General features: G+C 34.0%; 1 protein-coding gene across 11 annotated transcripts in view; it reads left to right on the top strand.

The window, feature by feature from the left end:
- LOC124359036 (glutamine--fructose-6-phosphate aminotransferase [isomerizing] 2-like) overlaps positions 1 to 23,475 on the top strand; it is a 73,830-nt gene that overhangs the window by 27,682 nt on the left and 22,673 nt on the right. For 4 of the 11 annotated variants that reach the window (XM_046811391.1, XM_046811387.1, XM_046811395.1 and 1 more), the window contains exons 4-10: positions 3,495 to 3,670; positions 3,804 to 3,941; positions 4,864 to 5,005; positions 7,101 to 7,133; positions 9,812 to 9,835; positions 11,093 to 11,250; positions 22,712 to 22,835. In XM_046811391.1, the coding sequence (XP_046667347.1) occupies positions 3,495 to 3,670; positions 3,804 to 3,941; positions 4,864 to 5,005; positions 7,101 to 7,133; positions 9,812 to 9,835; positions 11,093 to 11,250; positions 22,712 to 22,835 (795 nt within the window). The remainder of the gene's footprint in view (positions 1 to 3,494; positions 3,671 to 3,803; positions 3,942 to 4,863; positions 5,006 to 7,100; positions 7,134 to 9,811; positions 9,836 to 11,092; positions 11,251 to 22,711; positions 22,836 to 23,475) is intronic. The other 7 variants (XM_046811397.1, XM_046811392.1, XM_046811398.1 and 4 more) reach the window with 5 other exon arrangements.

Raw genomic sequence — 23,475 nt, forward strand, 5'->3', positions numbered from 1 at the left:
TTATGGCATATGTTGTGGATCTTCCCTTGATGAAGCCATGTTGGCTTTCTGTTAACAGGCTGTTATGTTCACAGTGGTCCATTAGTCTTTTTAAAACTATTTTCTCAATTACTTTGGAGAAGGTTGAGATTAACGATATGGGTCTGTAGTTTTTGGCTTCAGTCTGGTTTCCACTTTTTAGCTTGGGTTATACTTTACTTTGTTTAAGTGCGGCTGGAAAGTGGCCATAAGCGAGGGATAAGTTTGTTACTTTGACTAGTGGTGGAGTTAAAGCTTTCTTACAGTGTTTCAGCATCTTTGCTGAAATTTCATCTAATCCTGACGAGGTTTTGGGTTTAAGATTATCGATGATCTCTTCAATTTCTTGTTTATCAGTGAAAGGTAGCTGTGTTAAATCATTACCTGAGGTTTGTGGAGGTGCAGGTTGTTTTGTGACTTTTGGCTGGTTTTTTAGGGTGATTTCTGCAATATTGGTGAAAAACTGGTTAAAGTGATTAGCAATTGTGTGGGGGTTAGTGACGATTTCCTGTCCTATAGTAATTTTTGGTTCTGATATTTTTGGTTGATTGTTCTTCCTCTCACTATTTATGACCTGCCACAATGCCTTTGATTTATTTGCAGCGTTTGCTATGTGATCAGCTGATGCTTGGTGCTTTACTGATTTCAGCCTCATATCATAATCTTTCTTTGCCTTGCTCATTTCATTTTTATCTGATAGCGCTCCAGTGAGTTCATATTTTCGAAGACACTGTAAATAGTTTTGTTTCAGGCAATTTGTTTCTTCGTCAGCAAAAACCATCACCTTCCTCCTCCTAGGGCGGACATTTTTTCTAGGGCAGGTTGAGTTCAGGTTGATTACCACTGTTGACAGAAGATTTTTGTATGCTGTTTCTGCTGAGTCTGTGTGTGTACATTTTGCCAGTCTTCATTTTCCAACTGAACCTTTAGTAAGTTAAGGTTTCTTTGGTTTAATATTCTGCGCATTGTACTTTGTTGTTTTGTTAGAGTTGTTGTACGTGTGTTATTTCACAGATTTGAGCTGAGTGGTCAGAAATTCCAGCATGGACGTTAGTAGTTATTTCATCCGAGACCATATTTGTACAGATGAAATCTATAGATGTCTTGGATGTTGGGGTAACTCGTGTTGGAGGGAGTGGTAGTCTAGTGATGTTGTGGCTGCTTAGGGTGTCATTAAGCATATCATTCTCCCTGTCTTTTTTCAGACTATTAACATTTATGTCTCCCATAACAAGAATCGGGTGATTCTCAGCCCTCGTTTCTTCAATTGTTGCTGAGAGTAAGGTTAAAGCTTCTTCAAGTTGTCCTGCTGGGGTTCTGTAGACACCTAAGATGTATAGCTGCCTTTTACCTAGCGATACTTTGATCATGCCCATCTCACATGTCAGCTCTTTGTTGTATTCTATGATTATGGGTTGCGCAGCTGTTGCTAGTTCATCTTTGACAAAAATGGCGACACCTCCCTTTCTATGGTCTTCATGGCTGAAATGTGTTTTTAGGCAGTACTTAGGCAGTCTGGTGTTTTCCATTTGATCTTTTTTAAGCCCATGCTCGCTAATTATGATTATGTCGGGGTTGGTTTCTTCTATAAGGTGATTTAGCCGGTTTGATTTTTTACTTATTCCCTCTACATTTTGGTGTAAGACGGAAAGTTTATTTGGGACTTTTTTTATGCTTTGAGTTTTTGTTTTTCCCTATTTTTGTTTGGTTAGGGATGTAAGATTTTCACTTTGGCATTGTCTAAAAAAGTAAGTGAGCAGTCAGGATGTACTGTCTTAAGTGTTCTGTAAAAATCAATGTGTTTGAGGAAGAAATCATAGTAGCTTTCATCCTCTGCTTTTAGCTTAGCATGTAGCGGGGGTCCATGACTTAGTTTCATCGTGGATTTTTCTATGGGTCCACTTTAGCTGGTAAGGATATTTTAGGTTTCTTAAGTTTCTCTTGGGCTTTTGCGACTTGTAAAGAGATGCTTTGGAATGTTTTCCCTTGATTTTTTAAAGGTTTTTCTGTGCTGGTCTCTGTCCACACGTTTTTAAGTTTTTTTTGCATTTATGTTAAGCCTGTGGAGCACTGCCTCATGGGCTTTTGAAATTCCAATGCTTATCTTACAAAAAGACTTTTATTTATTAACCCTAGAGCTGGTATGAAACGAATTTTTGTCGCCAAAGGCCCGTCCGATTTGGCAACGACGAATATTCATCGCCAAAGTAGATATGTACAGTTATTGAAATTGTAGGCAATTAAGGTCATATAAATGATTTTTATTTGATATATTCTGGAAGATTTGATATATAGTACCGATTTACTGTTCTTACTTCGATTTATGTCTTCTTTGTTTACCGTAAAACATCGTTTTTTTTTTTGGACAGCTGACGTGAACGTAGTACGGGTCAACCACATTGTTGTGAAACTGTAAAAAAGTGCCGGGTTTTGTGTTTGAGGTTACGAATCCAATAGTATTTGGTGTTGTTATTATTGTTTTTTTAGCTTTCTTAGGTTATAGTTTTAGTTGTTCAGTATGGGTGAAAACTTTAGAGACCGATCAAATGATCTTTGAGAACTCGCAGGGCGGGATCTAGTGACGCTGTGTGAAAAATGAAACTTTGATATTGTACATATGTAAATAAGGTAAGATTAAAATTTATTATTTGAGTTTATTTTTGATTTAACTGCCATACTTATATAAGTATAAATGCAGTCAAGAGATTATGTTTACCCAAGAACAATAATATTTATTTAGAAATGTACGCATTTTTGAAAATAAGTAAATATGGGTGCTTTTTCATACAAAGCCTTGTAACACATACGTTTTGAGGTAAAAGTTACAATAAATATATATTTATGGAATCAGGACACAATTTCGAATAAGTTATACATTTACGGTTTTGATGTAAAGCTTATTGCTAAGCAGTTACACAACAAAATATTTAAAAAAAAAATTTCCAAAAAACATTTTTTTTACAATTTTGTAAAAAAAATAAAAATATATTTCCATGGAAACAATAAGATATTGTTATTATAATGCTTCCTATATAGTTGTGAATACATTGACATAATAATTTATATTTGGATTAACAGTTATGAAATGTGATACATTATAAGAAACGTTTGCGAGGCTGTTAAAATAGAGCCGCCAGTACAGAGTGACACCATTGCCAGTTCTAGGGTTAAAAAAATGTCTTACTAAAACATACATGTTGTTCAGGCACTTATTTTCAATCCACTAACCAACTTAATATCAGCTGATTTGTTTTTGACATCAAGCATAATAGAAAGAGCAAAACAAGTGATCAATACTTACTTGCCAAGAGAGTTACTCTAGTTTAATATTAACAAAATTGTATGTATAAGTTATTAATCTATTATACGGATATTAAAATAGCTGCATATGCAATAAATTAAATACAGTTCTAATACTTATTACTGCAGTATGTCGAAGTGAAACTGTACATACGAATGAAGCATTTGTTCTGCAGGTAGGGGGAAACTGGACTTTGAGGGCACCACATCCTGCCATGTTGGTATCGCTCATACCCGTTGGGCCACTCACGGAGTTCCGAGTGAGGTGAACTCGCACCCTCAGCGCTCGGAGTCCACCCACTCGTTTGTGGTTGTACACAACGGGATCGTCACCAATTACAAGGACGTCAAGGTAGCTTTGGCTCTCACGTTCAGAAATCCATTTGTGTTCAGAGGCATTTTTAACTTTAAATCCATAAATGAGTTTTGTTTTCTGATTTACAAATTTTTTCTTTTTGAAAAATGCTAGTTTTTTGGTTGTGCAGTTATTCCTGATGAAGAAGGGGTACCAGTTTGAGTCTGAAACCGACACGGAAGTGATTGCAAAGTTGGTACATCACATCTACACCCAACATCCAGAGTATTCCTTCAGAGAGCTGGTGGAGCAAGTCATCCAGCAACTGGTACGTTCTTACTTGTACGTTGTTTAGGTGCACAAACAACAAATATAAAATTACTTTTGTGCATAATAAATGTGCATAATAAATCAGTTATTCAATTATTTTTTTTAATCAGTAAAATTTTAGATGTCTTGTTTTAAACGATGTTTATTCGTTAAGGATAAAAATTTAGAACACCGTTCATTGATTTTAGAAACATTTTAATTTCTTGTAAATATTTATATCAAAATTCAAAAATATTAAAAGTAATTTAGTAAATTTTTCAACTATTTTGAAAACACACAGAAAACAGTGTTGTTCTAGTATAATCTGAATTATTTTATACCATTTTCACTGTGTTTCCAAACTTATTCTAGAATAAGCTTTAGGTAGGATCTGCCAGAGAAAACATATATGTTGTATTAATTAGAGAACAGCACACATGAATTGTGTACTTGTATAACTTAGTAATTGTTACGTGTATAACTCAGCTTGTTCATAACCCCTAGATAAAATCAAAATTTGGTAATATTTTGTTCACTAAACTATGGCTTTAAATAAATTCTGATATATCTTGAATCTTAGTGAAATCAATGAAAAGAATGGATGGTGTCTGTATTATAGTGCACACGATTGTGCACCTAATGAGACAATGAAAACACCTCTTCAACTAGATTATACTGGAAACCAGACAGGCCTCTTTTCTAGTCTAGGTGTCTCTGATGTTGAAACGATGGAAAGAACATGTTTTAAACATTGCCGACTTTTTTTAGATCTGTCTCAACAGACATGGACTCTGGTCATGTAACAAATAAGCGTTATGTTAAAATAAACCTCCTATACTTTTTACAAAATAAATGCCAATTCAAAGAGAATATAGCACAAGTTTGACCGATCTTTGTATCTACTTTCTGAAGACACATTGTAGTATGCTATTTACGTACAGGAAGGAGCATTCGCATTGTGTTTCAAGAGCAAACATTTCCCCGGCGAGTGTGTGGCAACACGGCGCGGAAGTCCTCTCTTGGTTGGCATCAAGACTAAGACTCGCCTCGCTACCGACCATGTACCCATTCTGTACAGTAAAGGTACAGTCGTATGCCCTGGGGTGTGACACGTGTGCTTATTTTTATGTGCTATTTAGATAGTGTTTTATTGTGTCGCTGGTCTGTAAAAAATGTCTGCTTTTTTAGTAATATTTCCTCAGGAGTTTCTTTTCAAAGGATTTCATGTAAAAGTTCATTACAATAAATTGTATAACACTGAACTTAAAATAATAGAGATGGTCCATGTTTTCATATGATGATAGTTATTTCATAAAAAATCCAAAAAAACCACATTCAAAACACAACTTGATTGGAAATATAATTTAAATTAAAAAAAGTCAATTAAAATTTTGTGATTTCATTTTAATTTGATATTTTGTTACTTCTTTAAATTTATATTTCTGAAAAACCATCAAGGTATTTATTGAACACTTTATAATTGCATTGCAAATTCTGTTTAATATTTGAAATTGAATATTTTTCAAATATATAATATTTGAAAATCAGTGTTATTTAAAATTTCCTGTTCAGTACCCCCTCTATAATCTGGAACTTCGCTTATCTGGCCCTGGCAATATTTGGGGGTTTTTATATAGTAGAAGCAAGTAATTTTTTTGTCATGGTAAATGACCGCAGTAAAACCACAAATCTTTATCTCTTGTGGATAAAAATGAGGTGTTGAAGCCATTTGGAAAATGTAAACATTAGTCTTTCCGAATAATTTTGAATTTATAATATTCAGTTTGTTTTCAATTCTAATCATTCGATTTCTGATTTAAGTTATTTCTTATTTTAGCCTCTTTATTTGCATGTACTGTACTAAACCTTGCATTGTACAAAAATTAAATTTTCTCTGATAAAATTTATTGTTATTATCAATTTTATAGTAATCCAGTGTTTTTGCTCCAACATCTGCTGGATTCCTGAGAAAATACTCTAAAAGATTTAATAAAAATTGCTTGTAATATAATAAATGAAGGTAGAAAAATTGTTCCTGAATATATTATTTGTAAAATTAGATATAACTAAAGATTGAATTTGTATTGCTCTTAGTCAATTGATTCTAATAAATTTAAATGGGATCCAGCGTTTTAAAATAGTAGACATTAAGTTTTTGTGTTTTTTTTTATCTAATTCAAACATTTACGCTATCAAAATTTTTTCTACCTTGGAAAATTAGTTTATTCTTAAAATTGATTTATGATTTTTATTGGAATTTGATATCAGGTATGTTAAATTTGTGCGATTTTGAAATATTATGAATTTTAAAAAGTTTACAAAGTCCGTAAGACATTTTGGGATTATACATAATATACCTGCTATAACAATGCACTATAATTCAAACAGTCCAAATATTTATTATAATGCCAATAGATGGCAGCAGCCTCACAACCAGTGTCAGACTCTGACCATTTATATAAATTCGCAGAGCAAAAAGTGTTGTGCAAAATGTTGAGAAACAAACAGCAACATTTTTTCTGGACTGTGTGTAACCTGATGTCTGTGTAACCTTGTAAGTAAACGCTCTGTTTGCTACCTGTCACTTCTGTTTCCATGTAGTGAGTGTGATGAGACCTAGCATGTGATATTAGTTTTACCCCCACTTTTAGAACACCCCTTTTCTTTTTAACATCTTAACACTTAAAAAGACAACTACGACATTAAATTTACCAAATTTTATCTGCCTTTTATTAATCACTCTATTTTTTTAACTTTGAATTGTTGAGTGATGTGGATGTGAAAATGGATCACAAAACATCACTCTAGGGAAATGTTAAATATTTGTTGACAAGATTATTTATAGTTTCTGAATTAGAGAAATTCTGTTGTTAGAAACCACGTTTAGATTGGGAGTAGCTAAGTTTACTTAGAGGTTAAAATTTTAAATTAACTTTGGTTCATTCATGAGTTTTTACTAAAATATTCTAATAATTTTAATTATGTACTGGGAATTTTCGATTTCAAATTTCAAAAGCACATTTGTTTTTAAAAATGTTGTTAAAACAGTATTTTATTTTGTTTTTTGATCTAAGACAAGAATTTTTGTGAATTCTTGACTAAGTGACACATTTAATTAGGGTCTCTTGATTTTCTGTTTGCTAACCAGCCTCTTGTTTTTTGCATGATTCTTGACCAGCAGAAGAAACTCCTCCACAGCCCCTTATCACAGGTACTTTCTCACCGCCATCACCACCATCACCGCCATCATCATCCATCCATCACCTCTTGCTGCTTTTAAGCAACAGCCTTCTCTAATTTCGTTCCAATCATTCTTGTCACTATATTCAATAATCTAACTTTTCGGGGAGCTTCAAATGTCAATAATTTAGTAGAAAATGAACTCTATTTCTACCGCTAAGATGCGTCATATGTTGTTAGTACTTCAGGTAAGAAGAACTTGAGTTAAAATAGTGTGATAATTGTTAACGCGGTAAATTTGAATTTGGAGGATGAGAAAATAGACAGTCACAATAAAAGTGTAACGTGTAAAAAGATGTAAATTATATCCTTAATTATAGATGGTAAACTGCCCAGTCCGTCAAACCTTCTGAATATTGTCTCCTGTACTTCTATGTGTTCGAAGAAAATGGGTGGTTGCTCTTATAATAGATGAAATGTATATATTGATATCAACCTCCACATTAATAATGTGGTATACAATTTAAAATTGTTTTATCAAATGGTGCATGGAATATTTGATGTTTCAAAGTGAGATTTCTAGTCAGTGAATCAAGCAGGAGATTGACTGGGTAATGCTGAGTACATTGAGGAGAGTGAACAGAGAGAAGTGACAAAGAGCTTGGCTATTTCACTAGCAGTGTTGCCACCTGCAGAAAGAAGAATTTCTCTTTTGCAAGAGTTGATTATATAAGTAACAAGTTTGGGAACTGTATAACTCTACAACAATGTATAACAAATATATTATTACAGCTTATTTACTTAGAAAGTGAAAAGAATTCAAGAATAATTTTAAAATTTTAAACAAGAATAAGTTGTTATGAATTAGGGAAAGAAAAATGGTTACATTATGAATGAGTAAGTTTCTAGTTTGTATATTTCAGAATTGCAGATTATGTTCGCAATTATTTAGTCATCATTGCATGCTGCGGCTGACTTGTTATGACTAACAAACCATCGAACATGTCCTATATCAGAAACATCATATATGTGTCATACGTGTGAAACATCACATGTGTCATACGTGTAAAGCATCACATGTGTCATTTGTGTGTGAAACATCACATGTGTCATACGTGTAAAGCATCACATGTGTCATTTGTGTGTGAAACATCACATGTGTCATACGTTTAAAGCATCACATGTGTCATTTGTGTGTGAAACATCACGTGTCATTCATACGTGTAAAGCGTCACATGTGTCATTTGTGTGTGAAGTATCACATGTGTCATGCATGTGAAACATCACATGTGTCATACGTGTAAAGCATCACATGTGTCATTTGTGTGTGAAACATCACATGTGTCATACGTGTAAAGCGTCACATATGTCATTTGTGTGTGAAGTATCACATGTGTCATGCATGTGAAGCATCACGTGTGTCATGCGTGTGAAGCATCATGTGTCTTACGTGTGAAACATCATATGAAGTCATGAAGCAAGTCTGTGTCATCTGTTCACAAACAAGTATTCTTTAACTGAAATCCTGTTGTTACATAGCTTTAATGAATTTCCATTAAAAGTTGGACAATCGGAAATGCTAGCGGTGCAACTGCAACCTGGATCTCCTTTAATACAAAGACAGCAATGCTGAGTTTAGAACACCTCATCAGCATGAAATATCTACAAAGGATTCAGTCAGTTGAAAAATTCATAAAGTGCATTAAACTGTACAGCTCAAAAAGTCTCAGCATACACCTCAGTTGTAACATTGATGGCAGTGAGCACACAACTGTACACTAGCATAACTAAAACTATTTACAACTTACCAAATACCTGCATAGATGTGAATACGCACAGATAACTCAATCAGCTATCTGTAAAAAGTACTAACTTTCAAGATTCCAAATAAATATACCAACCAGCTAGGTAAATTATATCCTAGGTGACATCTGGTGAGCTCGTAAACACAATAGCTTATTCTCAAATTATACCATTTCCTAACTAACAACCCTTATTAATTGAGCATGGTCAATGGTAATACACACTCTATCTGATAGCTTGGCTTGACATTTTTCTTTTAAAATTGCCTTTTTTCTAATAATTATCTTCATTCCATTCTCCATTTATTTAATTGTTTATTTATTGGTTACGGGTATTAAATATATTTTTTCTATTTGTTTTAATTATAGTTTTATTTATGATAAGTCTTATTTTGTACCTTTTCCATTGGTTTATTCAATTTCTTCCATAATACCAATCAGATAGTTGTATTAAACTTATCTGATTACAAGTAGCTTAAAATTACCTAAATTACATTTTGAACAGATTGTAGTTTTCCAGAATAAACATTATTCATAATATCAAACATTAAATTGCCAGATCTTATATGAGAATTAGTAATATAATAATAATTTTTCCATATCATTGTTATTGTAAGGATGAATTTGTTCCTGATTATTATGCAAAAAGTGACATTGTAAGTATCAAATTTTAAAAGAAGTATCTATGTAGGTTTCTGAATAAAATCTATATTAAGTAATAAACCTTTTCCCATGCCTTAACAACCTAACTGTGGGAAAAAAATTTAATTTCCAGTTGAAATATGATCCAATAATTCTTATTACTTGCCTCTTTTGTTTTCCTTATGTTGTGGTTTGTATTATTGTGTTTAGCTTGTTTGTTCCTTGTCTTTGTGTTTATTAATATTTTTGTTCTTTGTTTGGTCAGACGCTGAAGCACATACCTTATCAGGTACCCTATTTATTTCAGTTTGTGACTCAGCTTTGCTTTTTCATTTTTTTACTGCTTCATTGTGAACGCTTTCGTACCTTTTGGCAGCAGCAATTTTGGCTTTGCACTATTCTTTGAGTCCTGAAAGCAAATAAAGTTTAATTTGCATTTGAGATCTTCTTTTGGTAATTTAAATTTATTTTTAAATAAGATATTCAAAAGCAAGATTTCTATTCCATTTATGATATTGAAATATAACACAATTTTCCGATGATTTTTAAAAAGTATTTGAAAATCTTTATTATAAAAATCATTGCATGTGAAAAATGTTCTTTTTTATTTTTCTAAAACTAATTTGGTGTATGGGTATTTTTGGATCCCTGTTATGACTTTTTGTAAACTATCAGACATTATAATATTTTTGTTTCTCTCTTCAATAAAAATAATATACACTTTAATGAGCTATTTACAATTTAAGCTAAGAGGCATGTTGTCTGGTGGTTGCTGGGATAGCTAATGGTTATAACTTGTTGGTTCTCAGTAAACAATTTATTATATATTGTTATTTATATTAACATTTAATAATATATGTGTGGACATAAACAGACTGTATAGAAAACATTTAATTAAAATTTAATTTGATTCTTTTATTATTTTGCTATATGTTCAGGAACTTTAGAGAGAAATTGTTTGAGGAGTTTTGTTTCAAAAATACATGTTTTTAGTTCATTATCTTATTGTTTTCTGAAATCAATATTATACATCATATTAAATTTTCTGAACTTTTTATTTGAATTATAAGTTGGCTCATTAATTCAAAATATCCAACAAATGAAGCACTTCATTGGATTTAGATATTTAAATTTTCTCAATTTACTTTATTTATTACTCAATTAGGCAGTGGGATTTTTCAATGGGTTATTAAACATATTTTAGTGGAAAGAGTCTAAGTCAGTTGTGCAAACTTTTGGAACTTTCAAAGAATTGAGTCAGTAAGTATCTCTTGCATCCAGATCTTCCTTTAAAACGTAGTAGTAAAATAACTGTGTCTATTTGCAGTATAAAAGGCATGAGTATTCTGTGCTTTGCAATTTTTTGGGTTGTAATAAAATTAAAACGATTTTAACATTTACATCTTAAATATTTTCAATATGACAAATATAGCATATTATCCTTTGTTTCTTTTGGATTATTAATGTAAAGATCTCTCATTGGTTTTGACTTTAACATTAACTTATTTAGTGATAGGGTTGGCTGAATGTTGATTGTGGTGTGCAGATCACAGACCCCACGGTCCTCAGGATATCCCTGCCATGATTCCTCGCTCAGAATCCACCTCTGAGTTTCAACCTCTTGAGGACAAAGAGGTGGAGTACTTCTTCGCCTCAGATGCCAGTGCGGTTATCGAGCACACCAACAGAGTCATCTTCCTTGAGGTGCGCACTTAACATTTCACAGCTGATTCCATGTTTTATCTGAAGACCTTTTGTTAGATTTGAAGGCACATTGTAGAATGTGTTATTTTGTGCCTAGTGATATTTTGTTCATTTCTTGACAGTGAAATGATTTGATTTTGAAATGAAATATTGTACTGTCATATATTGGCTACACTGCTTTTGCCACAAGAGACATATACTTTTAACTTTTGTTAATTTTTAACACATAAATAATAGTGATACTGTATCAGCGTTAGACTATGAAGTAAAGAGAATAAAATTCACCACTTTTAGAAAAAATATCAGTCTTTATAGGGTTGGCTTACACTGGTAAAGTCTGTCAAGTTAAGAATTTGTAAAGGCCATGAATTTCAGTTTCGTTTTGTTGAATTTTATAGTGAAATGGAGCTATTGAGCTTTGTTAAAAGTTAAATAACTGCCTGTTGTTTGTAAAATATTTAGCCATATTAGAGTACAATTCAGACAACCCAGACTTGGTTGATATATGGTTAACATTGTAGACAATAGACAAATATTTATTGTACAATACGTTTTCTGTTATCACAATGTAATAAAAAAACTGATACATACTGTGATAACTGATTAACTTATAAAATCGTTAAAACTGTGCAACTAAACTTATTCCAAAACATTACTTTTGATATATATATATATATATATATATATTTATTGATATAAAAAACGTTATAAGACCTATAAAACCATTGATTAAATCCAAGGCATAAGCCCATTTAAAAATTTTTTAAAGATGTATTTTTATTACTCGTTTTCATCATAAACTGTCTTCAAAGAATTAATGTACACTATAATATGTTTTTCTACAAAGGGTTTTTTTTAATTGTTTTGTAAATTTAGATAAGGGAGGTTTTTTATGTGACTGTGGAATATTATTATATTATTACAAACCTAGATAAAGAGGACTAGTTTTAAATCTTTTTAGTTTATGTGCCAGATATTGAAACAAATTTCAATTTCTTGTGTGGTATCTATGATTAAATTTGTACTTTTCAAATTGATCAGGATTCTTATGTATTAATTTAAGCATTTCAAATATATATATATATAGCAAATTAAGGATGTTAAATTTTTTAAATAACGATTTACATGTTCTTGAGTTGCAATGATCTATTGTTCTAATAATTGATTTTTTGACTAATACAGAGTTTTTGCACATCTGCAATTATCCCACAGAGCAATTCCATAACTCAATATCGAGAATACATGGGTATAATACACAGCTACACCAACTCCCAAAGATGTTATTCTAACTAGTATATACTCAAAGCTTACCTGGTTGAATTAAGTTTTACATTTAACATATTGATATGGTCAGAAACATTCAATGTAGTGTCAAAATGTATGCCTAAAATGTTACTACTTGTGTATTATTACTAAACCCTTTACACAAATGAACATTTATTAATTTAAAACGTAATGTATTAGTCTTGTCTCGATTTAACAACAGACCACGAGTAAGGAAACTTTTGTCAAGTTTGTCAATGACATCTTTTGTGTCAAGTTCTAAGTCACTTAAATTTTTTTGTTTAATTAGAGCAGTTGTATTGTCTACATATAAAGAGAGGCTACACACTTCTTTAAGGAGGTAATTTGGCAGATCATTGACATAGACGATGAATAACAATGGGCCTAAGATTGACCTTTGGGGTACACTATGTTTTATATCTGCCCAATTAGAACAATATTCTCCTGATTTATTAGTAATAACTGCCCTCTGTTTACTGTTAAATAAATAAGAATGTAATAGTGTAAGAGCTGTAACTTTGACAACCATTCCTCTTGTTATAGTCTGCATACAGCACACACAACACATTCACTCACAACAATACTTCTCCATTATCTAGTCAGTTTGATTCCGTACTAAACACTTCCATGCAGGAGGATAGATACATTTCAGTCTATTATTCTTGCAAGATAAATACCTTTTTATAAATGCAAAACAATAATTCTTAATTGCATCATGTGTAAAATGGAAATTCAAATATTTTTGTTGTAGGAAGCAGATTCTCTGCAGGAAGAGTAAAAGGAGTTTATCAAGTGTGTTGACACTGTGTGTCATATGTTGATGGTGTGCCAGTCTGTAGAGTGTAGCTAATGTTATAATCTCTACTTCCTTGTCTGCAGATTAGCAGCACATATTTCTTCCCACGCACTACCAGACCATACACTAAGGCGAATGGGTGGTCGGCAGTGATCTGTCTCCAGCTGTTTTGTAGCTATTGTTACAATCTCTACTTCCTCGTCTGCAGATTAGCAGCACATATTTCTTCCCACGCACTATCAGACCATACACTAAGGTGAATGGGTGGTAGGCAGTGATCTGTCTCCAGCTATTTTGTAGCTATTGTTACAATCTCTACTTCCTCGTCTGCAGATTAGCAGCACATATTTCTCCCCACGCAATACCAGACCATACACTAAGGCGAATGGGTGGTCGGCAGTGATCTGTCTCCAGCTGTTTTGTAGCTATTGTTACAATCTCTACTTCCTCGTCTGCAGATTAGCAGCACATATTTCTTCCCACGCACTACCAGACCATACACTAAGGCGAATGGGTGGTCGGCAGTGATCTGTCTCCAGCTATTTTGTAGCTAGTGTTACAATCTCTACTTCCTCGTCTGCAGATTAGCAGCACATATTTCTTCCCACGCAATACCAGACCATACACTAAGGCGAATGGGTGGTCGGCAGTGATCTGTCTCCAGCTATTTTGTAGCTATTGTTACAATCTCTACTTCCTCGTCTGCAGATTAGCAGCACATATTTCTTCCCACGCACTACCAGACCATACACTAAGGCGAATGGGTGGTCGGCAGTGATCTGTCTCCAGCTGTTTTGTAGCTATTGTTACAATCTCTACTTCCTCGTCTGCAGATTAGCAGCACATATTTCTCCCCACGCAATACCAGACCATACACTAAGGCGAATGGGTGGTCGGCAGTGATCTGTCTCCAGCTGTTTTGTAGCTATTGTTACAATCTCTACTTCCTCGTCTGCAGATTAGCAGCACATATTTCTCCCCACACACTATCAGACCATACACTAAGGTGAATGGGTGGTAGGCAGTGATCTGTCTCCAGCTATTTTGTAGCTATTGTTACAATCTCTACTTCCTCGTCTGCAGATTAGCAGCACATATTTCTCCCCACGCAATACCAGACCATACACTAAGGCGAATGGGTGGTCGGCAGTGATCTGTCTCCAGCTATTTTGTACCTAACGTGTTACAAGTTTCAGTACAGTGTCAACTGTTAATATTTACATGATTTAAAAAATTACCATTCCTCATATCACATTGTCAATCAGTGTAGTATTGAACAATATGACTTAAACCAGGAATGCATCAACATTTAAAGAGCTATAGGCAAATTAGTGAGTAAACCACTTTTTACTTTGTCCCTCTGCTCAAGAGGCAGATTCCACTATGTATGATTTAAACATATTAAACTCTGGCAACTTATACAGAGTGTTTTCTTCTGAATAGATCCAAACTTTGGTTTAAATAATGTTAATTTTATCTTTGATCAAGTCGAGTAGGACTTCAAATACATTGCATTTGTTTCTAATGTTTACATGCCGAAAACTTATATTATTGTTTTCTTATAAAAAAAATTGCAACCATTCCAGTATAAATGAGTTGGCCAAATGTATACTCTCAAGGTCTAACTTCCTTTTAATTAAAAAATTGCCATAACCTCTGATATGGTTTAAAAAGAAAACTACTGTGAATTCTGATGCACTAAGCCCTATCAGACTTCCTCACATACATCTTTCCCTCCCTGCACCACACAAACTTCCAAACTATCTCCTTGAGCTTGTCTTCTGTTTGAAGCATCGGCAGCTGTTATAGATGATCTTAAAGATATAGCAGTTTCAATATATCACTCTCCAGCTGGTGATCCAAACATTTTCTTAGAAACACTAGAGGAGTTCTTAGCTTCTAATTCCTAATTACCATGGCTATTGAATATTTGTAGGAGGTGACATGAATGCGAGCTTCATCGTAATACTGTGCAAAAAAAAGTGGTTTTTTTTTAAACGTGTTAATGAAATATAATTTCTTTTGCATCAATGACAAACCGATCTGGAGAGCCATTGTCTTGATAATATTTTGTTAACTGCCCAGATCAGGTTATATCATGTAACGTTTTTGATTTTCCTTTCTCGTATCATAACGAGCTTATCTTAAATATCCAAAAGAAAACTTTGTCTAAAACATCTGAAACCTTGCTAAATCCAAGAGGGCAAATGACACCTTGTATTATAATTTTTCCAAAAACCCCCCTTTTTATGTGGAGGAAACAGGATTTTTCTGGACATTTGCCATTGTTCAGTGAAACAAAAAAAATCAGTAACACTACGTTATGAGATCTGCAATCTGATTTCTTCTTTAGGTAAAATACTGTTTCCTTTACAATCCTTCCATTGTCAAAAATAAACTTCAAAAGCCCTGATTTAAGCTCTGACAAAACAATTTATTTTCACATGATTGGAATTACCTTACTTAATAATGAAAAAGTATTCTTTGGCCAAAAGTTCTTTTAAGTTTTTTTTCTATTTTAGTTAATAAATTAACATTTTGTCCACAGTGAAAGAAACAAAATTACCCAGTTAGACAAATCAAAGGTCGAAATCGAAATGATTGGTATAGTGGTGAACTGGCCCAAATGAAAGAAAGGCTCTTGTTCGTGGACAAACTGGCAAAACATTCTACCTGTTATAGGCTTCGTACTGACCATTTTAATTTCAAGAAATAGACAAACTTCTTTCTTTACATATTCATTAAGAACAGTTATAGAGTCACATAATATTATTACATAAGTATGGATGATGAATGTTTATACATTTGTGTTTCAGTTAAAAAAAAAGTCAAGGTACATTTTGAAATCTCCATGTTTCATTGCAGGCGTTGAGGAACTCATCCAGTGAATAAAATGGTTCATTTACTAGGATGTCATGCAGTTTTCCTTGTAGGGCACTCCTCTTTAATCTTCTCATTGTTTCTGGGAGAGCGTTCCACAACTTCTGGCCGATATAAGATGGTTTTTCTCCATAAATTGCTGTGCGATGTGGAGGCAGAACGTAGTTGGCTGTATGGCGAGTGTTGTATGAATGGATGTCTTTCCCTGTTTGAAGACCCAGGCTGTGCACATGTAGAATTACTTCTTGGATGTATAGAGCAGTGACGGTCATTATGCCGAGGGTTTGTTGAGGTACAAGGTCAGCGAGGATTCTAATGGCTTTTTTTCTGCAGGACGAGCACCTTGTTGAGGTTTCCAACAGAGAATCCGCCCCATACAACAATCCCATACCTCATATGGGTTTCTGCTAATGAATAGTAGGCTGTTTTGGCATTTTCTAAGTTTCCAATCCATTTTATGCGCCGAACAGCATAAATACCTATGCTGATTTTTTGCAAAGGCCATCCACATGCTCTGTCCAGCCAAGATTTCCATCTAGGATGATTCCAAGGAATTTAACATGGTTTTCAATTTCTATGTCAGGTATTTTTGGAATGTAATCTTTTCTTTTACTAAAGTTAATCTGTATTGTTTTTGATGGATTTACAGCCAGGTCATTTTTTCTGCAGTATGTCAGTGCTTTACAGAGGGAGTTGCAGGCGGTTGCAAGTACTCCTTCTGCAGTGTCATCCCTTATTAAGAGTGTTGTGTCATCAGCATACATTACACAGTTGGTATTGTGATCTTGGATGTATGCTGGGAAGTTATTGACAGATAAGAAAAAGATGACTGGGCCCAGGACTGATCCTTGTGGCACTCCACATGTGACTGGTTGTGGGTTTGACTGGTAGGTGTTTTTATGGCCAAGTGTAATGTTCTGTATTTCAACTACCTGTGTTCGCCCTGACAGATAACTCATAAACCTTTTGTTTGCTATGCCAGTAATGTCTAGAGATTTAAGTTTTTTTGATATGAGGTCATGTCCTAAACAGTCAAATGCTTTGCTATAGTCGAGGAGGAGAGCAAAGATGTATTTTCCTTTGTCTATTTGGTCAATTATGTATTCTACTAAGCAGATGATAGCTGATGTTGTTGATTTACCTTTAAGAAATCCATGTTGGCAGTTAGTAACTATGTTATGCTGCTCTAGGTAGGTCATAAGTCTATTGAGTACTACTTTTTCTATTATTTTTGAAAATGTCAAAACAAGTGAAATAGGACGGTAATTTTGAACTTCAGTCGTTGGTCCTTTTTTATGTTTTGGATACACTTTAGACACAACACTACACTTTTTTTATGTTTTGTTTGAATGCAGTAGGAAATTGGCTAAGCCTGAAAGATTTGTCTATTATGCTGACTAGATGTGGTACAAGCTCATCAGCACAATACTTTACAATTTTAGATGAATATTCATCCATTCCACTGGATGGTTTTCATTTAAGGGAATAGATAGCAGCTCTTACTTCTCTGAAATTTGTTGGGCCTAAGTTAAAAACAGTTTGGCAGTTGTCTACTATAGTCATTTTCATTGTTATCCTGATTTCCAACTGTTTTCTGGTTGCTAACTTTCAGTGTCGTTTCAGCAACTTGAGAGAAGAAAGTGTTCAAAGGTTCTGCAACTTCAGATGGGTTATTCACGACTTTGTCATTTATTATAATACTGGATTGAGATGGGATTTTGTATTGTCCTTTTCTTTCATGGTTAATGACTGTCCATATGGTCTTGGTTTTGTTTGCAGCTGACTCAATGAAGTGTGAGTTTGCATTTTGTCTTAGGGTTCTAAGTTTGTTGTCATAATTTGTTGTCCTTTCCACCATAACTGCTTTATCTTGGATATTTCCTGTCATTTCATATTTGTAAAGTGCCTTTAAGAAAATATCCTTGAGATATTTTGTCTCATTGTCATAGCAAACAAACAAACAAAGTTTTTTTGTTTGTTTTCCTGTTACTTTTCTACTTGGGGCAAGCAATGTCAAGGGATAATTTCAAGACTTCCAGAAAGATATCATAAGCTGTGTCAGCATCAGGGGCAAGATTAATAGTATCCCATTTTTTGTTCATCAGAAGAGATTTCAAGTTATGTAGGTTGGTTGGACTGAATTGTCTTTTGAAGGAAGTTTGCGGCAGAGTGTTTATTTCATAGCCGTTTATCTGACATATCTGAGCAGTATGATCAGAAAGTCCTGTTTGTAGAATGACTGTGTCAATGTTATACTCAGGTATTTTGGTGCATATACAGTCAATTGAGGTGGCTGTGTCATGAGTAATGCGGGTGGCAAGTAAGAGCAATCTTATGATATTGTGGGTGTGCAGTTCAGTTTCTAAGATTGTGTTGTCTATGGTTTTTTTCATCCTGTCTATGTTAATATCTCCGATCCGCACTAGGTGTTTATTGTGTGCTTGTGTGTAGTATAGGATATTTGACAGAACATTTATACTAGCTCTTGTACTTTCTCTGGGTGATCGGTATACTCCCAGGATGTGTATGTTTTTGTCAAATTGACTCTACCGACACCATAGTCCCTTCACAGCAGAACGCTTGACATAGGTGGGATATAGCGGTTTCTTTGGTGCTGTCTGCTAGAGTGTCCTCTGCATAGATAGCTATACCTCCCAGCTTATGGTCTTCTCTGCTAAAGTTTGCTATTAAAGAGTATTGTTCGAGTTTAGTACTCTCTAATTCTTTGCTTTTGAGGCCATGTTCGGTAAGGACCAAGATATTTTTATTGCTTAGAAGGTGGTTTAGCCTATCAATCTTTTTATCAAGTCCACAAATGTTTTGATGCATTATAGTTAGATTTTTTCTGGGGCTTTTTTTAGGTTTGAGTTTATGAAGTATTTGGTTTTGAATTTGGTCTGCTTCTGGTAGGTGTGAACTAAAAAATGTTTATATGGTTCTGGCTGAGATTCCGGTACAATTATGGGAGTTGAAGTTTGAGTGGCTTCACTTTGTAAAATTCTATTAGTGTTTGTAGGTAGTTGGGATTGCTGGATGTTGGATTTTTCAGCAGCTTTTGCCACTTGAAGGGAGACACTAAACTAATTAGTCTTTATAGTCCGTTTTTTGCTCATTCCTGTTGTCACTGAAAGGTTCTGTTTTGTCCGTGGTGTAGTCAATGTATGCTTCAGTTTTTTACTGCAGGTTTGACTGACTCCTGGCGTTGTAGTTAGGCTTGCATCTGTCATGGTTAAGGCAATAGTGGGCTCTGCCTTTGTTGTCCTTGCAGGTATAAACAGTTTTCGGTTGCAGGTTTGACTGACTTCTGAGGTTGGGGATGGATTTTTTTCTGTTGGTGATGTAGTCAGGGTATTTTTCAGTTTTTTACTGCAGGTTTGGCTGACTCCTGGCCTTGTAGTTGGGCTGACATGTGTTATAGGTGAGTTAATAGAGGAAGCTGCATTTGTTGTCTTTGTAGATAAATTAAGTAATTTGCTACAGGTTTGACTGACTCCTGCGAGAGTTTCATTTATTTTTTGGCTAAATGCACTTGAAGCCAAGTTCTTAATAGATAGCTCCATTTGGTCAAGCTTTGAGTTCATTTTTGATATTTCCAATAGTACAGCGTTTGATTAGTCTCATATATTTGGGCATCCCCCATAGGAGAAGTCTGTGAATACGAGCTCTTGCATACTACAGCTGTTATTTCTGTGTTTAAAATTTTTTCTTGCAGTATGGAGTTGGTTTTTTCTAGTTCTACTATTTGTTTTGCATAGTTATCAATCATTTGACCCAGTTTAAGGTCGTTATCCTCTGATGAATTCTGGATTTCTATGCGAAGTTTCTTCTCGTTTTCAAGTTGGGCTTGAATATCTGAATTTAACTGTAGAAGATTTTCAATTTTTGTCAAATATTTGCTTTCAATGTTTTCCATCTCTTCCAATTTCCCCTCCATACTGATAAGTTTGTTTTGGAGTGCTAGTTTCTCTGATTTTAGCAATTCGTTCTCAGCTACTAATGCTGATCCTATTTTGGCAGCCATTTGGAGGTCGTCCTCTCGACTGTTAGAGCCTTCTATTAGGTTGTTTTCAATAAGACTCATTTCTAGTTCCAGTAGGGTGTCTGAGGTATTTAGTGTTTCTGTATCAACAATTCGGTTGGGTAATGGTGGTGTTTTAGATATCCTGCATGCCATGCAGTGCCATTTTACAATTTCATGGATGGCCCATTTAAAAAAATCTTTTTCTAAAATATTTTGGCATCCTGCATGGTACCAATTTGCACGTAGGCCTGTGCATTTAATACTAGAATATTTTACTCCAATATTGCATATACCACATGGATATTTAGTGGGCATTTCAGAGTCAGTTTAGTAGAGGCATTAATAGAAAATTCTTAGTAAAAATAGACTGTATTAAGTAAAAGTAGAAAATGATAAATAAATACTCAGATTTAAAACATAGATAATGCTCTGTAAGTAGTGATTTGCTACAAGCTAAGTATTGTGCTGATGAGAGGCCGTGTTGTCTGAGGTCAGCGTCACAGACGCATTGTCAGCAAGTGTGAAGCAAATACACCTATCTGCTTGACCTAATAGCTGGCTCTATCTGTCTTTTAGCAGATGGTGCTGTAGATAGTATCGTGTTGGCTATGACGTCACTGTTTTGTTTCGGCTTTATTCAGCCTGTTATCTTATTTATTTACTTGTTGTCAGTGGAAAAATAAATATCAGTAGTGCTATAAAATAACAAAATTAATTAGAAAAGTGCTTGAGTTTGTTATATTATGTGATATATCTTGAAAAGATTGTTGCAGTTGTTGATCTAGTTCGTGCTGCTACTTAAAGTTTTCTTGGATTTTTATTGTCTTCAAGGTATTTAAATGTTCCTCAAATAGATGATACTAAACTTACAGTTTAGAAGTATTGATTGGTGTGTAGTTAAGTTGGTACTTTGTTGATTTTCCCACTTAAACTTCACTAAAAAGTAGGATCACTTTCACACTAGATGATGGGTGTCCGCCATGTTGGATTTAATGGAATGTCTTAAAAAGTCCATAGAAGATGCAAAGTGAACTCATAATGTCGCAAAAACAGGAAATAGCAGTAACAAATATAAGGCCGTCTGGGTTTTGATAAAAGAAAATACAAACAATTTATCATCTTAATTAAATACAAATATCGCTCCAGATAACTTTAAGAATTTGTTATCAATTTTATTAAACAAATAAAGGATAGTATCAAAAAGCCTCATATGTTAATAGTATGAGCTTATTAAAAAATTACCATATTGAAAGAAAGAAATTATCTTCGTAGAAGTCTCGACTGATGAGGTCATTGAAGTTGTCAAAAGACTTAAAATCTAAAAAAGTCAAAGACATTTTTAACTTATGTAACAATATATTTTAACGAATTTACCATACTTTTTGAACCAATTAACTACATCTAAAATATAATAAATGTATGAGAGAAGGTATTTTCCCTGATGAAATGAAGTTGTCATGAATCCGCCCAATTTGTAGAAAAGAGTCTAAAGATTTTCTTGAGCTATTGCCCAGTATCAATTATACGTGTCCTATCTAAAATAATAGAAATTATAGTATATGATCAACTTGTGTATCTGGAAAATAACAACTATATAAATTTATCACAATTTGGTTTTAGAAGAGGTAAATGCACCATTGATGCAGTTTATTCACTAATTAAGGAGGTACTAAACACTTTTGAAGGTAAAGCCTTTGCTCAGTAAACATTTTTTTACTTGAACAGGACCTTCCACTGTGTTAAACATGATGAACTGATCTTAAAAATTAACTATTATGGTATCACTGAGTTTCTGGCTATGCTCTTTAAAGACTATTTATCTAATTGTAGCCAAAAAATTTGTATTAATGGAAACTGGTCCAACGAAGTGATCAAGAATGGTGCACCTCAAGGGTCAGTCTTGGACCCTATTCTGTTTTTATTACATATAAATGATTTTATAAGTGCTGTTAAGGTCAAGTCTCTTTCATATGCTGACGACACAATTCTTTTAAATATCCATACAGACTTTGCCAAACTACAAGTTCTTGTCAATGAAACAGTTGAGGAAACCTTAGTGTGGTAGTTCAAACGGATTTGCAACCTCCCCAAAAATGTGAATGTATCATGTGAGATATTTAGAGAAAGATTTCATCAGTAGACCTAAATTTTGGTATTAAACTTCATTTCTATACAGAGAAAAATGTTCCATTATGGTACATATCCAATTATGGAACTTGGCTTCATTTTTGTGCCAATTTCTTTTCTGATTGTCCATCTTTCTGTAGGAAATCTCAAGAATGAAATGAGCTATAGATTTGAAATTTTGCATGCTACCTCAACGAAGTCTGTTTCACAGCACTTAATGTGGTATACTCCTACCTTTTAACTATTGATAATGAACAGAATGATTTCTTTGGTTGTTTGTAGTTAGTTATGTGTGTATAAAAGAAAAACCCACATACTTGAGACAATGATGCAGTTTTGATGGATGTTTGCAGGATGATGACGTTGCTGCTGTGAAGGAGGGCAAGCTGAGCATCCATAGGCTGAAGCGATCTTTGGATGACTCTCATGCTCGGGAAATTACTACTCTTAAAATGGAAATCCAACAGATTATGAAAGGTATTAAATTGTTTTACTGTGTTATTCACATTGCAGGTGAGAACAGCTCACGTACAGTTAATGAAGGGCTGACTGTTATCAGATTCAGCATGCAATGTCTCTGCACAGAGAACAGTTCTTATTCATACATGTAATAAGTTGACTGTCAGTCAGTGTACACTGTGTGTGTTTCTTAAGTCTGCGTCGGATTTTCCCCTCAAAAATGACAGAACGTGAAAATCAGTGAATTTGCATTTGCAGTGAAGTTTTGTTTTAAAGTCTGGAAAAAGTGTGTGGACAAAAATTGAATAGATATAGCAAGCCTTTCAAAGGAAATCCATGCCTCCAATATCTTTAAATTTATGGCACAACTGTTGTAATATGGCTATGATTAGGTTAAACGTGATCTGTGTTCTGGTTCACCTTCATCAATTTGAATCCCTGAAAATATCGAACATGTGCAGTTAGCGATGGAACAGTATGCCAGTTGGAGGAAAATTTGGACATATCAATAACCATTGTTGGTGAAATTCTTTTCGATGTTTTGAGTTTCAAACAAGTGGTTATGAAATTCGTCCCCAAAATGCTCAGCAAAGATCAAAAGGAGGGTTTGTGTTGTGCAAGACTTGTACAAAACCATGACCACTGTGTACTAGATTGG

This window comes from Homalodisca vitripennis, chromosome 4 (assembly GCF_021130785.1).
Source record: "Homalodisca vitripennis isolate AUS2020 chromosome 4, UT_GWSS_2.1, whole genome shotgun sequence".
Lineage (NCBI taxonomy): Eukaryota > Metazoa > Arthropoda > Insecta > Hemiptera > Cicadellidae > Homalodisca > Homalodisca vitripennis.